Here is a 16,653-nt window from a genome sequence, read left to right on the forward strand (position 1 = left end):
CTTCCCTAAGCTCAATGAGCTGCTCTTTTTCTTTGAAAACAGCCTCTATTTCCCATCCTTGTCTACACCACTTCCCATCGGAATACCTCTATCGTGAACATGAGTAATGTGGACTCCTGTTGAGGTCTCCCTGGTTCCTTAGGCAGGGGCACTGACAGTTCCCCACCTCTGCTGGCAGATTCTCAGCAGACATCTGAGACTCACCATTCTGTGATCACCTTTCTGACTGTTGGTTTCATAACTAGTTGTTGTTGTTGTTGTTGTTGTTGTTCCTCTGTTGCTTCCAGCTGATGAGCTCTTAGGAATTCATGCTCCTAAGCCCTTTAGAAAACTTTGAATTTGGGCTACTGCATACTACCCTATCTCTGTTACTCTAGCTTTCACGGTCATCCTTTTCCACCTATATGAGCTCCCAGGCCTTCCTTCCACTGATATTGCTTTATTGCTTAGTGTCATCAATAGACTTCCTCAACAAGTATTCCCTTTTTGAGCCAGTCATTAACGGAAGTATTCAATAAAGCTAGCCCCAGGAGGAACTCAACTGGTAACTTCTTGGCACTGATCCTTTCCACTGCTTGAACTTCTGTCCTGTTTGGTTCCTTTACCACTTCACAATTCCAGCTTTAATGCCCATTTTCTCCAACTTTGCAAAACAATTTCCAGATGACGCTGCGGCCGAAGCCTTTCCAACATCTAGGTAGACAAAGCCAACCAGGTTTTTCTGTTTCCTGTTCTCTTTCAGAGTTCTGCATGACACAGAGCTGAATATTCAGTTGTTCCTGAATTGTGGTAGAAGAGGGGACAAGGAACGTCCTCCTCTTTGCACTGCTTTTCAAAGGTGACTCATAATGATGTCTCTTACACCTCAAGCACACCTGGGGAACATTTTATTCCTGCTACCCAAGCTTAGGAAGCATGAATTGAGATGATAGGCCTCTGGGCCACATTCTGCCATGTCAGGGAACGAGGAGAGCTTTCCTCCATGTGCCGGCTCATGCATTGGAGCGAATACATAATAACCAGTCCCAGGTGTTACAAGGACTCCATCTGGACCATTGCTCAAGCTCCATAAGCTGTCTCTAGCAATAATAACATAGTCCAGAAATATTCACATCAGGTTACTGTTCTCAGGCTTTAAAGGCTGTTTGTACAAGTACACATATAATGGTGACTACCTTGTTGCTGCAGTTAGGTCTGAAATTCCTCCAGTTAAAATCATCAGTCACTGCAGGAGCTAGACATCTCATCCTTGGACTCTTCTTCGGGGACCAGGCAAAAGTGCATAGATCACAGACACATATGTTACATATGAGGTGACACGCAGTCCTATAAATGTGCAGCAAATCCCACCTCTGTCCCAAACAATCTATTGCTGTTTCTTTAACTCCACAGTTGTGCTATCACTTTCATTTTGCAACCAAGGGTTTAAGTCAGATCACACTTGCTCTTTTTCCTGGACCAAACAAACTGCAGTTGCCACTGCTTGGCTACTGAATGGATGCAATGGGTTTTCTTAAACTCATGAGCCTCTGATCTGCAGTTGCTAATCCCCTCCATTGCAGCTCTTCTGAGCTCAGTTACTCAGGCTGTGCCTTCAGTTACTTAAGCACAGGGCTGGCTTCTCTGGACCTGCCACCATCCATACTGTTTACACTTGAGCATGCACCAGGCCTGGATCTCAGCTGAGTGAGGGGGAACACTCACACAAGCTCAGCACCCCAGCATGGCACGTGGGCACTCTTGGCCTGAGTGGGGTGGATGTGGGCAGAATCATGAGCCCAATCACCCAGTCCAGCCAGCACATGCCCTTGGTTGTCCAGCTGGGCTGTCCAGCACTGCTGTGGGTCTAACAGCCAACAGTGTGAGCAGGAAGTGTGCACCTTGGGCACTTGGGTGTGTGTAAGCCAGCCCTTGGCCTCGTAGGGTTTATCACTCTTGGAGATTTCACTGCTGCCCCCAAAAGCAGTGTGTTGTCTTCGTGAGTTTTCAGTCCGATATGAGCCTGCTATTAGGAGGGGAGACCATCCGGTTCCAAAAGGAGCATGAAGGGAGACGGAAGAAGGCCTCCTGACCTCTATCATTCACCGTGGAAAAGAGCAGGTGCCCTGATCAGCAGCATGGCTCAGAGTCTGGCCGAGGAGATGGGAGTCCAGTTTCAAGGGGAGAGGCCAAGCTTGTTCTCGGAGCCTCTGCGCACTCACCATGTCCTGGCCTGGGCACAGAAAGGCAGCCTGGATGCTGCTGTGACCCCCTTCATCCCCTGGTGTCTGCTCTTGTGTTCTCTCCTCTCTCTCTTGGCTCAGTTTCTTGAGGTTTTTGGTTTCCTGGCTGTGGGCAGAAGGTGTTTTTGACAGAGAAGGTGGTAGCCTGGGGGTGGACCGAGAGTGGGAGACAAGAGAGGGGAGGAGTCACCAATCAATGCTAATAAATAAAAGGTCCCTCTTCTTCAGTTCAGGATACAGGACGCTGGGAGAACTGCCCCCTCAGACAAGAGCTGCTGGCTGACAGGGAAGCGACTGCTCAGTGAGTATGTTGGGACCGCCCTGCTTTTCCTGGATGGCTGCTAGTTATTAATGCCTTTCTGGTGCTTTACAGCTGCAAAATGTCAAGTGTGGTTGCTATAGTGTGTGTAACATTGTGATTCTCCACTTCAGTAGGGGACAGATTAGAGGGCTGCTTTTCTGATCTCCCCATTACTTGGCGGACTGCAGAAATCTCCCTGGCATTTGCAGGCAATTTGTCTTAGCTCCTTTTTCTGCCGTCTAACCAGTGGATACTGTTGGAAATCAGGGGAATTTGGCTCACTGTGCTGTGTGGTGTGTTACTTCTGGGGCAGCACGTGGACTGTGCAGAGGGGAGATGTGGTCAGGAGAAGCATGGAGTGGAGGGGGAGCTGAAAGGAGGTGAAATTTCACAAGGGAAAGGAGAGTTGTTGGTATAGGGCTGTGTAGCCTGCATGTTCATATGTCCTTTGGAAAATACATTGCTTCTGTGGTGAAAAATGAAACATCTGGGTTAAAGTGGTGTTTGTGGTACTTCTCCTGTGGTATGGCAGGGGATGATCCAGGTATTCTGGGATTAGTGAGTCATCTGACATGGGAGCAGGGTCTTCCAGGCAGCAGAGGGCTTTGCACTGAGTGAAGATAGGTAAGTAAAGAAGGTTTGGCTAGAAAGTCCGAGTTTCCCACTGTGCAGCCCCACCTTCACTCCAAAGTACTACCAGCATCTTCCTCCCTCTGCCCCACAGCTTTCCCTCTAGGATCTCCCCTCCTGCCTCTCCCTTAAACCTTTCTTGGCAGCTTCCATGAGCTGTGGGAGTGAACAAGATATTCAGGAAACCCATATAATCCACATTCAACACAATAATCCAAAAACCTTGGACTCCAAGGAATCCAAACAATCCCAGAGCAGAGAATTTCCTTAAAGAGACCGGAGTGGCAGGGTACAGAAGGACAGCAGAAGAGTCTCAGTTTTCCTATGATCCTGTGACTACAGCAAACCTCTGCTTTTTGCTACAGCACAACCTTGTTTTTCTCCTCATCTTAGGCTGTGCACTGAATGGCCAGGACATGGAAGGTATAAGGGGCACTGGTGGTGTGGGACTGAGCCTCTCTCCACATAGGGTAGGATAATGGAGAAGAAAAGTAACTCTTTTGCCTCGGCCTGAAGTTGAAGTTCTCCTCGGCTCATCTTCTCTCCCCGTGATCACAGGCCATAGGCAAAGACTGAGAGTTTGGCATGGAAAAGGACAGCTATAAAGCCCAGAGTAATCTTGTCCCACTGCAGTTTCACCCTCCACTGGGGAAGTTTTTGGCTCTGGCTGGCAGACCCGGTAGCTCTTGGCTGTGTCACGTGCAGTGCAACTCCCAGACTGGCCTCTGCAGGTGACAGCAGCTTCCTGCTCCAGAAGTGAGTGACAACACAGCACTGTCTTGGGGGTAATGGTCTGGAGGAGTCTGCACCCACCCAGTCGGTGATACATCCTGCCACCTGCATGTGGATAGGGACCTGCAGACTGGTGGGGGAGCAGTCCTTTTGCACGTGGACAAAACACATAGTCACCATGGCCTGGCTCATACATAGCAATGGCTATTGTGCCCTGCGCTCATACACAGGCAGTTTGCATGGTCTCAGCCCCACTGTTACCATGGTGAGGCATTGGGTATGCGCTCTTCCTTCCCTCCCTTGCATAATGATGTCCATACTCCAGCTAAGTCCCAGCAGAGAGGCCCATCCCTGAAGCTCCTTCTTTCCTCTTTCATTCCTCCCTACCACACCACAGAGCTGGGAAAAGGGAACCCCCACCTTTTGTCTGCCACTGCTGTCCATGACATTGGTCCCAGACAAGCTTTTTCAGTGCTAGCAGGTGAGGTAGTGCTCCCAGAGACTGCTGGCATGGTAGATTCATCCTGGTTGAGGAGCTTTGCATTTATATCTGACTTTGGTACCCAGTGGGGCAAGGACTGTTAGTGCTGGACCAGGGAGTCAGGAGGTCTGAGAAACGTGCTTTCCTCTACTTCCAAAAAAGTGTTGTCCTGGGCTGGAAAAGCAGTGTAGGGGCAATACCACAGTCAGGACCTGCAGAGACAGCATTCTGGGTGCTACTGTGGTCTGAATGCAAAAATCATGATCCCTCCAGCAGAAGGGATCCTTATAGGTTGCTGTTTATCACTACTGGAGCAGTAAAGCAGGAGATGTTAAGGGACAGCAGGTCTGGAGTCCTCCTCCGTCTCTGGCAGGCTTGGAGTACAGTGGGGGCCAACCTGAGGGAGGGGGGCTGAGTTGGAAAGAAATATTTGAGGGGTTATTCTCCATGGCTCCATCGGCAAAGCTGACAGAACAGACTGGGCTTTGTGTAGGCAGACACAGGATGGCAAGGGCAAAGAGGGCAGATCAGAGGAAAAATTAGAAAGGCAAACATGTACATTTAGGATAAGCACAGGCCCCTCCCTGCGGGTCCTCGTCAGGCACTTGAATTCCTTCCACTCTTGGAGGCCAGCTTTTCTGAACATGTAGTGTTAATGACATACTTGTCTTTGAGATATGGTCCCCAGTCCTGAACTGAGAGAGGAAGGGAGCATGCCCCCTCCTTCCCGAAAGCCGCTTCAGTCTGCTAATAGAGGATGTTTTGTAACAACTCCATAAAGAGTGTGTACCAACCAGCCATCACCTTCCCCACGCTCTTTCATGGGTTCCCCCCTCCCTGACTCTGTTTTCATAATAAACATTCCAGTGCTAATTTTGCAGACGGCCGAAGATCTCCCGCTGCCTCGGTGGGAAGAGAGTGAGACAAAGTGAGAGACACAGCGTGAGAGGTTCTTCCCTGCACTTGCACAATGCGCACTCTCATCGTCCTTACCCTCCTGGCTGTCCTGGTGATGGCGGCTACTTGCTATGGTAGGTGACCTGTCTTACTGTGTGGGGCGATAACTACAAAGTTGCAGATACCTCTGGGTCTGTTCAGATATTTATCTTTGTGTTTGTTTTTTCTTTCCCCTTATCTTGATCTCTTGCCTGCTTTCCTGCCCTTGTTTCAGACTCTCCTAGCTCTGCTCCGGAGCTCAGCCAGCTCCAGTCATTGCAGCTGGCAGGCTGGGATGCTTCAGCCCCTTACTTGCTGTTCCAGCTCACTCTGCAGACTGCACCTCTTTCTGCCCCTCTATTGTCTGGACCAAGTAAGAAGAGGTAGAAGAGACTAAATCATTTTTGCCATGGCCATTATAACGTGTGACTATCCTGCAGTAGGTAGGAGGCTGGAGGACACAGCTGACTACCAAGACAATATAAAGGGAGGAGTCATGGAGGGGTGCACAGGAGGTGTTTTGGGTATGACTCTCCCAAAGGCTATTTTCTAAGGCTTTCTCAATTACTAGCCTACTGCACTCCAAGTCATGGCTTCTTCCTTGTAAATGGAAAGATTTCCCTCTCTCTTTTTGTAATATTTGCCCCTTTTTCTTTCATGCGCACAGTTCCAAACAGATGGAATTAGGCTGCTGTTTCATGCAAGAGTCAAAGACATTTCGCAATGCTAATCCATTACATAAGCACATATCCAGGCTTTGAAGATAAGCAGGTATCATATCCACAGTAGTGATGGGAACATGAGAGTGAAGCAACATGCTTGAGAATCACACACTGGAAGACCAAGTATGAGCCTTGAAGGCCTGGATAAGATATTAGGTAGCTCTGTTTTACCCTCCTGAATACTCTCAATGCCTGATATATGCCCTGTTCATCCCTTTCTCTTCCTTTTAAACAGGTACCTTAAAACCTGGTTTCTTTGCTTGTTGTGTGTGTTCTATTGATCTGTGGTGCGTGAAAGACTGTATCCTATGAATACATTGTCTTACTGCATGTTTTACTCTTTCTTTCCCCAGAGTCCCATGAGAGCATGGAATCCCACGTGTATCTCTGTAAGAGGCTGCTTTGCTATTTTCTTGAATTCAAAGTGTGCTACGGGCATCTCCAAGCTCATTTCCTTATACTTTACTGTGAGGATTAAAAAGGGAGAACCACTCAGCCCAGGGAAATTGATAATTTTGGGTGATAGAGTTTGAGGATGAATAGGAAAAGAGCACGAAAAAGACTTTACACATTTGGGCACAAGTGTGTACCACTGTGTTTTGCAAAACAGGATAATGAGAAGGGGAAAACAAACAGTGATGAGCTTAGAGCCCAGCTACATACACCTAAAACAAGTGAAGGGACACCAGAGCAATACATTATCCAAAAAGCTCTGGGCTGAGTGTAGAAAGAGGTACCACAGAGGCCAGTGACATGATTTGTACTTCACCAAGGACGTGGATAATCTTACTGCCCGGTGTCCTGGAGGAAGCCTGTGGGATGTGTGGGCAGGAAGGTTCCTTGTTCTGGAAGAGAGAGTTAGTGACATGGGAAGGCATGACAGAGTGGAGAGTCTCACTTTGGAATGAGCAATGACCTAGAGAGAGGTGAGAAAACAGGTTGATCAAAATTAAAAAGAAATCAATCATCTTGGAAAAGGACTCCACAAAGCACCTAGTCAGAAGCACAGAGGCTCAGGTGGGAGTCAATGCCAAAGACATCCACAGACCCGTGAACTCTGTAACAGGACCATGTTGTCTCTCAAACAAGATGAAGGTGACCTTCAGGCACCACAGTGCAAAACTGTCACACAGACCTTTGCTCAGTGACCACCTAATGTTGGAGGAAGATAAAATCACTCAGGCCCTTCCTTATAATTTCACATTGGTGAGAATTCTTCTGAGTGTGCCCAGACCTCCTGTGATCTAACTAGTTTGGCACCTTTTTCTTGGCCAAACTCTACTCAGTCAGGGGGGCTGTGGCGGTAAACTCACAGTAGCTTTCCCCTGGGTAGCTTGAGTAACAGTAGAGCAAGAGCAGTATGCACACTTCCACACAGGCTGTTCAAGCCAGAGGGGGAAGCCTGTGCATCAACCAGCTGGGATGGACAGGAGGGAATATTAAGATATCCTAGATTTCACTGTGCATAGGAGTGAGGACAAGGAGGCTCTCACAAAGGGGGGAGTTGATCTTTGTGAAAATCTGGCCTAGCCCAAGTATCAACGTACTCTGAACAACCCCTTGCCTTCTCAGATCCCTTCATCAACAGGAGAAGGGCCAATGACTTCATACAGCCTCATATGAGACTACAAGCCATCTCTCAGGAGAGGTATGTTATTGTCTCAGGGTCCTGAGGATGAGAGGAGGGAGAGGTCTCTCCTAGCCAAGCACAGGCTGGTACCACTGGAAGAAGCCACGGTGACTTCCTTGAAGCCCCCACTCCTCTCTCAGCTTGTTGTGCCAGTTCTCCCCATACCTGGGAGAACACAGAATTTGATTATCAGAGAGCAAGTCCTTGAATTTGAGGACGTGTTCTGTGCTGAGGGGACTCTGCTTAATTCATCTGGAGAAAGCACCAACAGAAAGGAGAGGGAATCAGTGTGAGATTGCCAGAAAGGAAGGTCGGTTTGATATCTGGTTCCAGTCTTCAGATTACATGCAGACTTTTTTGCATGACCTTTTCTAAATCACACGGCCTTCTGTAAACCTTGTTGTTGCCCCATCTATAAAATACAGATACAGGGAGTTTCCTACCTCATATGGGGCTTGTGAAAATAAAAGCTGAGGTGCAGAAATTGTCTCCCAGAGAGGCATCGAGGTATCCTCTCTCAGCAGTTCCAGATGGCCCCTCTGCAAGACATTTCAGCTTTTTGCTACACATGTGGCTTTGGGGAAGAGCTGATGAGAGCAGGCTGGAGGCAGCTGGAGAGGTAGAGCCCGTCCTTCCATGCCACCAGCTTCCCACTCCCTGTCCACACTGAGGGCAGCCAGCAAATGCCTCCGAGGCTGGGGGCCACAAACCTCCCCCCCACCCTATTGAGCCCTGATGTAAAAGGTTATCTGGGGGGACAAAGAGCTCCTAGTTTAGTCACATCACTCCCTGGGGTGTGGGGAATACAGAAGATGGTACACGCTAAGCCTCGGTAGCTGGATGATGCCTGAGACTGGAGATAGATCTTGGTGGGGGATTGTGGGGCACATATGGAAGATGACAGCACTTATCCCTTTTCTCTCCCCCCATTTTCAGGATCAGGGAACGTAGCAAGGCCCCCCAGGAACATCAGAGGGAGATGTGTGAAGACTATCACCCCTGTGAACTCTACGCTTATCACCATGGCTATGCTGCTGCTTACAGGCACTATTTTGGGAGGAGGAGGACTAAGTAAAGGAAGACTTGTCTCCACCATGAGGCCTGGAGCCCGGGGTGTCCTCCCAGAAAAAGCAATGGCTCTGAAATATATGCAGCTGCTTGTTTCCCTATATGTTATCCTGCCTGCTGCTTCACTCCCATGTAGCCATGGATTCCTGCATTCTGTGTTAACTAGCGCTGAGCTGACGTAGCAGAGGTCGGAGGGAGTTCAGGCTGTGGGTATTTGCTACACAATAAATTGCTGGTTTGATACTATCTTCTCATGAGTCACTGTATTTTATGGGGGGAAATTTTCCATGAAGAAGCTGAGTTTCTGTAGCAGAGAACCTGGTGTGGATTATGGGGGGAAAAAAAGTGACTACCTGGGAATCACATGAGTTTGAAAGGATCTATGAAGTTTATGCTCCGGGGTCGAAAACTGACTTCTTTTAGATGTCCCTGCCAAATTCTATTTCCCAAACTTAAGACATCTTAAGATGGCAGTGTTCAGAAGATGGGGTGAGATGCACTTCTTGAAAATGAAATCTGTAACATCTTTCCTCAGTTTTGAAAAAAATTCAGAAGGTGCCTGTTTAATCATAAAAACAAAATTAAGGCCAAAGTTAGTGACAGAAAAAGCCTCTAAATTGCATCTTGCCTATCCAGCTACCCTTTGGTCCTCATGTAGGGTGATCCTGTGTAAAGAAGCTCCTGGTCTGGATTTTATTCTTGCCTCCTTTTGGAATTCCCTTTTATACCCTTGTTTCCACTTGGAAAAATTCCAGACAACTGAGTGTTAACCCTTTACTTTGAAATATTATTTGGCATTTTTTTTTTTTATTATTCCTTCAGTTAAAATCAAGATTGCAGGTGTATATTCTCCTTGGTTCAGTACCTTGCTCTTACTGAGTTGGAAAGTCAGCTTGAGGTCAAAATATCCCTTCTTATACTCTAGCTGTCTCCTCTTGTGTCACCCCAAGCCCATGAGGGAGAAGGAGATCTGAGAGCTGAAGCCTTAGCAAGGGAAGGGACAAAACAAGGGCTCTGAGGAGAGAGGGGAAATATACCCCTGTGTTGGTAGGAAGCAGTGTGGCTACAGCAGCCCTACAGGAGGAAGGGCTACTGGTGGTGGTGAGGGGCTGAAAGGAGGTCATGGGGCTCCAGGCAGTAAATAAATAAAAGAAACCCACAGTGTTTGAAAAGCCCAAGTTCATTCACCTGGAGCAATTTTATTTCACTGTTCACACCTCTTCCAAAATCAAGACATGGGCTGACTCCTGCTCACAGGTTGCCAAGCACCTGCCCTTGAGGAGAGAGTGTGGCCACTGTTGGGTTGTCACCAGCATCAGCCCCAGAGCACCTCACAGGGTCTGTCCTGAGGCAACGGGTGCCAGTGCTGACATGTGGGAGAATTAAATACTGCTCCCAGCTGGTCAGCAACCACAGCTGTTTGGATACCCCTTGGCATGGGGTATGCAGAAGACATGAAATCTTCTGTTTCAGCTCACCACAGCTTGTTTCAATATTTACATCTTCAGTTTCCTCAGGGACCTGCAAATTATAGAAGTGGGAAAGATTCATGGCACACTATCAAAGGCGATGAGATAAAATATCAAATTGTTGATTATTCTGTGAAATTAAGCCTAGAGCTAAACCTAGCTTCCATATTAGAAACACACATCTTCAGAAATATGCTTCAAGGCTTTAGCAGCTTTAGAGATGAGCTTTTGGAAATAAATGTGCTTTATTTGTTGAAAACTCTTCTGATATGAAACTCAAGCCTAAGAGTTTCTAAAATTTGTCCAAAGGAAAAAGTGAGTGAGAAGTGAGTTTAGGAAAAAAAAGTAATATGGATTAGGTATATTTGCACCCTCAGTTTTTCTGCATGTTCCTGAGTAGGTGAACTGTGGGATTACCAATCAGAGCAAAATGTTCATACCCTGAAGTCAACAGGTCTGCAGCGTCTGGGTCTGACTTGACACATTAACACTACCAAAACTGAAGATGTAGGGTTTGTGCTGTCTGGGTTTGTGTCTAGAGATATCTGGAGAATCTAATCTTTGGTTTACCACTATAAATAATGAATAATACCAGAGATTTCAGTGGGATTTCATTAACGTAAGCAATAACCAAATACATCTAAGAGACTACATATTGATCAGAAAGCTTAGGAAAGCCTGCGAAGAGAAGTAATGGTGTTTGGATTGTTAGAACTGCATGTTTATATTCTTTCAAGCTTTCTTTTGGAAGTGTGATTTTTGCTAGAATTCCTATTATTTTTATTTATTTATCTTTGAATTGCTATTCTTTAAGATATTTTTGCTGGAAGTTGCTAGTGTATACATTCAGTCTCTCCCGGACTGTAGAAAAGTTTTACAGTTTTTTTTTCTTTTTTTATCCTGAAAGTTCTCTAAGCCAAAAGACAGAGTTTCTAAACATTGGCAGAATACCCAATGGTTCTGACTGCCCTCGGAAGCCCTTTAGGCTCTAGCTCTGCAACCCTCGGATGCCTCCCTGTTGTCTGCTCCTGAGTTCACTCCTCTTCCCTTTCGAAACTAAGGAAGGTGGGCTGTGTGCAGAGCTGAGGAGGAGAGGCTGTGAGGTGGAGGCGGATGATGTGAGCCATGTGGCATGTGGAGGTGGTTACAATGAGACGTGGCTCTGGGAATTGGGCTGGCAGGTTTGGGGAGCATGGGATTATTGCCAGAGAGGGTGTTGGAGGAGGCTTGTGGAGAGGAGCAAGAGGGGGTGAGCTACTGCGTGTGAGCAGGAACACAGCCCATCATGTAACTCTGAATAAAAGCCATAAAAAAGTACATTTGGTCACCAAGCTAGAACAGCTGTCACCTTAGCTCAGGCCATACCCAAGGGCCCAGTTGCGCCTTTAGGCAAAGCTATAGTACTCATTGAAATTCCCCTGAACAGGGGGAAAAAACGCAGCTAGAGATTTGGTCAATGATATGGTCATGGTTTGTTGCTGGTACCAGGAACGGTGTGGGCTCTGGGTACCCTGTGGTGAGCCTGGGGAGAGATGGTGGGGACAATTCCACACATATGGGGCTGGGCCAGCCCTGCTCTGCTTGGGGAGCATGCTGACACCAGCTGGGGCAGGCATGGCCCTTGGGCTGGGTGAGAGCCAGTGCCCCACATGGAGCTTTTAACCTACTGGGGTAACTACAGCCACCTGAGACCTGAAGAATAAAACATCTCTGCGCTCTCAGAGTTTATTTGGTTTTGAGACATGAGAAGCCAAACTAATAACCTCCAAACTAGAAAGCTTTTCAGGAAGAAAAAAGAAAGAACACCCTCCCCACCCCCTAAAAAAACCAAAAACATATAATTACCAAAGCTCATAAAAATGTAAAAATCTCAGCTCTCCAAAGCAGTTTGTTGAAACTGTCTGAGTGAAAATCCACTGCATGTTCACCCTATGCAGACCATTTCAAGGGTTTGATTTCCTTCAGAGGGATGGGTGAAGTGGGCTGGGGGAAGATGGTCACCATCAGGTTCAATCTCCTTTGATTTTCTACAGAAAAGAGTCCCACCATGCCAAAGGAACTGCTCCACCTCAGGTTGTGTTAGTCTCTCCCATGGCTTTTCTTCAAGAAGCTTAATGACTTTCATGTTTCTAATAAAGCTTTTTTTTTTTTTTATAGCAGTTGTTTTTCTTCAACAGTCCTGTTCAAAACTTCAGATAAAATCTTCTGGAAATGGCATGAGCCTTCAGATGGATGTCAAAATGGCTGCCAGGGCCAGATATCTCCTGGGCCAAATGACGGGCTTTGTTTTGAAGTCCAGATGCAGGAACGCGAGCCAGAGCCCTGATCTCTCCAGATGATCACAGGATATAAACTGCTGCCCGCAAGCAAACTCCAGAGAATCCCGTTATCCTCCAGAAAAGCTCTGAGGCTGGAGAGCTGAGCCAAAGACGATGAGGAGTCTGCTGGCACTGCTGATCTTGACTCTGGCCCTGGCAGCGCTCTGCTATTGTGAAAAAGGTAAGGGGATGTCTGCCCTGGGATGCTCTCCAGGAGCGTCACTGAGCCCTGCAGCTTGCAGGGAGCCTCCCTTTGGTCCACAGAGACCCACAGCTTGGGTCAGCTGCAGCATGCAGCGGGTCATTGCAGAGCTTGAGATCTTTTGCCTGACCGGTTACATTACACAGGCTTAAATGAGATGGGGCTCGGGGATATCCAGCCTTATCTCTCACTGAGCACTTTCTTCTACTCGTCAAAAAACAACAAAAAAAAAAATTGCACCACTGAACTGCTGCAGAGATTTCTGATATTTTGACATGTTTAAGCATTAAACTTGTTTAGCATTTAGGTGAACTGGCAAAGGTATGTCGGATGCTCGGCTTTGAGTATGAGGGTTGAGCTGCAGGGCAGAGCTGTGTTCATCATGGAGAGAGGTATTTTTTACCTGCCAGCACTGGAATGCTGTAGGATCACAGAGATAGGCATTGAGTCAAGCCTTCACCTGCTGAAAAATGCAGGATGTAGAGAACTTCTAGAGGGGAAAAAAACCCTATTGGTTAGTTAAAAAAACTGGAGGTTGTCCCATTGAAATAAGAGCACATCATATATGAAGGTGATTTAGCCATAGCCGCTTTATGATTAAGGAATAGCAATGTAGCGGAAGCTCTATAATTGATATAGAGAATGAGAAAGGGAGAAAGATTAGAAACAGCAAGTGTTTTCCTTTTACAGCAGGAAAAGGGAGGCTGAGCAGGAAAGCACCTTGTGTTTGCCTGTACTGGGTCTGTACTTTCCAGAGTTAAATTTAATTTGCTCCCTGGCATCAGATATGTCATAATTCAATACTGGCAAATGTATTTTGTTTGGTCTGTGTTTTCCTTCTATCAGAGTCTCTTGCTCACTCTCTTACTCTTGAGTACTCAGCTTTTTTTAAGCTATTGTTATGTTCCAGATTGCTTAATAGTCTTGGAGTAATTTTTAATCTTTTTTTTTTATTTTTGAAATTCAAGGAATGTATATGTTGCTTAAAAATATAAATAGACACAACTTTTCCCACATAAAGTTTTTATTTAAGTAGAAGCATTATGTTTTTGGTCCCTGAAATCCTCTTTCTCCCCATAAATACATTCACACTAAATACCTGAAGACTTGGGTGGAACTGACTCTGCTCAAGAAAAAGTTATAGGTGAAATAGCAGAGGGTAGGAGAGCCAAGAGGAAGAGAAGACCTACCATTTCTCTTAGAGGACACTTTCCTTGGGTGTTTGCAGTGAGCTTTGAGGGTTAAGGCTACGACCGAATACAGAAATAAAGTGTATGAATTCCTCTTTGGAGGGCTGGTACCTCAACTCTGGGCTGCAAAGCTGTTCCTAATTTTAGGCCCTATTTCTCTTCCCTATAAATAGCTTCTAATTTTTCCCTAGAGAGAAGGAAACCCCTCTTTCCAAAGGCAGAAGAGATGCTCAGTCATTGCCAGGTTCTGTCCAAATTTGGGGTTTTGCCCAATTTGTCCCCTACCTCTAACTAGCAAGGGTAGGGAGGGAGAAGGAGCTTCATTCTCTTCAGCCAGCTTCCACTGTGCTCATATGGTCATTGTGTCATTTCACCCTGCACAGAGGAAGTTGAAGCTAAACAAATCCAGGCATAATGGGTGAATTTTGCTGTGGTGGAGAATTCTACCCCTAGATTCTGGGTGTTAATAAAATCCTATTTGGGAGGTATAGATCTTCTGGGAAAGGCAGGGAGCTGGACCTATCCAGCATGCAGAGGAATCCAGTCATGGGGTGGAGCAGGGTAGCAGGACTCACAAGCTAACTGCTGTTTGTCTGTCTGTCTTCCAGGTTCCAAAGACCCCTCAGGATCTCCCAGTGCTGCCAGTGAGTATATTGTTGCGACTGTCCCTCAGCTGAATCCTACTGCATCCGCCTTTTTCCCTTTACTAGGTTCGAGGGACAAACAAGAGCCATGCTGAGTCCCTTTGTCTACTCACCCTTTTCGCCATCAATGCTGCAATCCCTGAAACGCTGTCGGCTGGAGCACGTGTAGCAGAAGGGCTGGCTTTCACAAGCTGTTGGAGTAGGAGACATGAGGGAGATCAGGCCTCCTGCACAGGTGAGGCAGCATCGCTCCAGGTGTGCTAGTGCTGTAGCCAGCACCTCCATAACCATTAAGCAGCCCCAAGGAGAGACATGAGCCCCATGGGTTGTTAGCAGTCGGACACATCTCCCCTCCATGAAACAGGGTGATGTGGGTAAAACAACATGGCCTGTCTCTTGTCTTCTCTGAGCAGGCCTCAGAAACCTATGTAAAGTGGTTGCATCCCCAGGCCAAGAGAAGCTGTTCAGCCCTGCAAGGATGCTGGTGCTGCAGAGATTGCTATGGGTTGCATTAGTGCTTCAGGGGAGCTCAATGCTATGAGGAAACTTTAGGCCATGATTTGTCTCACAGAGGTGCATTATGCTCCCAAGAAAGGTAGATCTTTGGCTGCGAAATTCCTTCTGTCAGGAACATGGTGAGGCTCTTCTCATTCCCCGTCCACGTCATGCCTCACATAAGAAGATCTCACCTCAGATTTCCCAGCAGCTGGGTCTGAATTCTGCCTGTTTATAGAGCAGCACCTGCCCCAGGGCCTCCAGGCACTGGCCTTTTGGATCCACTTAGCAGCCAGTCTGGTGTGCAGGATCACAGAGCAGAAGGGTTTGGTGCCACACTGCAGCAGGCTGTGATATTCCTGCCAAATTCAACATCCTGGAGAGCCTGAAAGCAAGCATATTCCTTGGCTACTCCTTAGGGCTGCAGCCCCTCCTCTGTCAGGTTGCCTGGGACATGGGGACTTGCATGCCTTAGGGCATCCACAGCAAGCTGATCCTGGCAGAAATCTGCATGGATAATCCCCCTTGTTCCTCCCCTGTCACTCTCCTTCCTAACACCTTAAGGGATAACATTGCTGCTGGGGAGCATGAAAGCTCGTACTTCTCTAGTGAGCCAATCCAAACATGGACTAGGAGAGAGAAAAAAACAAAAAAGGGTTTTTATGGGAAGGGTGGTGATTTCTGACAGGTCATTAACTGGCAGTTTCTGTAGAGCCAGTACTTTGATCCTGACCGAAAGCCAGCTTGCTAGTGAGGTGTCTCCTCACACGGGGCACCTCCCATCTGCCAAGCAGAAACATGGTCAGATACCTCAGGATGAGAGAGGTAAACAGGGGATTAGGATGGGATGCACCAGTCATCTGCTTGCAAAGAAAGCAAACAGTCCATCTTCAGAGACCAGACTGGTCTCTAATTTGTAAAGACCAATGCCCTGCATCACTAACCTACTGTGCTCTCTCTTGGTAGGCATCAAGATTAAAAGGGAAGTTGCCAATGCCTTTGTGAGAAGGCAGAAGAGATCCAACTTGCATGAAAGGTAACAACTCATGAGTCAGGCTGAGGGCTAGACCCTGGATTTGTTGTAAAGACAGGGTGGGAAGGTGATGGGACATGGCAAGGCATTCATGTGTTGTATACCTATGTTGTTTCTGCATAGAAGCAAAAAGGCGTAGGAGATACGTATTGATAAATGAATGGTTCTTTCTCCATAAATATCCTTGGGTGAGCTCATAGCTGCAGTCTGTTACTCTTCCCAGGTAGGAAGACAGTACTAACTGTCTGAGCTAGCTATTGGGACAGCAGGATAGAAGTTAGAAGCTGCTCTAACCCGCATGGACATCAAAGCCAAACTCCAGGGTAGAGAGCTTCACAGAGCCTTGGTCATTGCCTATAGTGCCCTACAAAGGAAGCAGAGCTTTATTGCAGGGATGAGGTCAGATCAGAATGGCTGTTTTTTCTGAAGCTGCAGATCCTACTAGGAGTAGGTCCATTTGTGCAGAAATCCTAGATATAAAGATTTGGATAAATCCCAGGTACAAAGATTTGGAGGAATTTCAGCTCATGTAAGAATGTTCCTCATGTATTTCTTGGAAGAGATTGTTAAGCGACTGTGT

General features: G+C 47.0%; 1 protein-coding gene across 4 annotated transcripts; it reads left to right on the forward strand.

The window, feature by feature from the left end:
- Window positions 1-2,387: 2,387 nt before the first annotated feature.
- On the forward strand, window positions 2,388-8,968 carry MGP (matrix Gla protein). 4 transcript variants are annotated; one of them, XM_009677567.2, is made up of 5 exons: window positions 2,388-2,523; window positions 5,248-5,397; window positions 6,378-6,413; window positions 7,597-7,672; window positions 8,591-8,968. In XM_009677567.2, exons 2-5 carry the CDS (start codon window positions 5,337-5,339, stop codon window positions 8,727-8,729), a joined length of 312 nt encoding a protein of 103 aa, XP_009675862.1. In that variant the 5' UTR covers window positions 2,388-2,523; window positions 5,248-5,336; the 3' UTR covers window positions 8,730-8,968. The 4 variants fall into 4 exon arrangements, with proteins under 4 accessions (XP_009675862.1, XP_009675864.1, XP_009675863.1 ...); XM_009677569.2 differs by having other exon boundaries at window positions 2,406-2,523; window positions 5,234-5,397; XM_009677568.2 differs by having other exon boundaries at window positions 2,443-2,527.
- Window positions 8,969-16,653: the final 7,685 nt, after the last annotated feature.

Source organism: Struthio camelus, chromosome 1 (assembly GCF_040807025.1).
Source record: "Struthio camelus isolate bStrCam1 chromosome 1, bStrCam1.hap1, whole genome shotgun sequence".
In the NCBI taxonomy this organism is placed as follows: Eukaryota; Metazoa; Chordata; class Aves; order Struthioniformes; family Struthionidae; genus Struthio; species Struthio camelus.

Excerpts from the sequence above, each read along its gene's own strand:
- MGP (XM_009677567.2), top strand. The coding sequence starts at position 5,337 with ATGCGCACTCTCATCGTCCTTACCCTCCTGGCTGTCCTGGTGATGGCG. Across the intron at positions 5,398-6,377 it reads GATGGCGGCTACTTGCTATG|AGTCCCATGAGAGCATGGAA; the intron begins GTAGGTGACCTG and ends TTCTTTCCCCAG. Across the intron at positions 6,414-7,596 it reads GGAATCCCACGTGTATCTCT|ATCCCTTCATCAACAGGAGA; the intron begins GTAAGAGGCTGC and ends TTGCCTTCTCAG.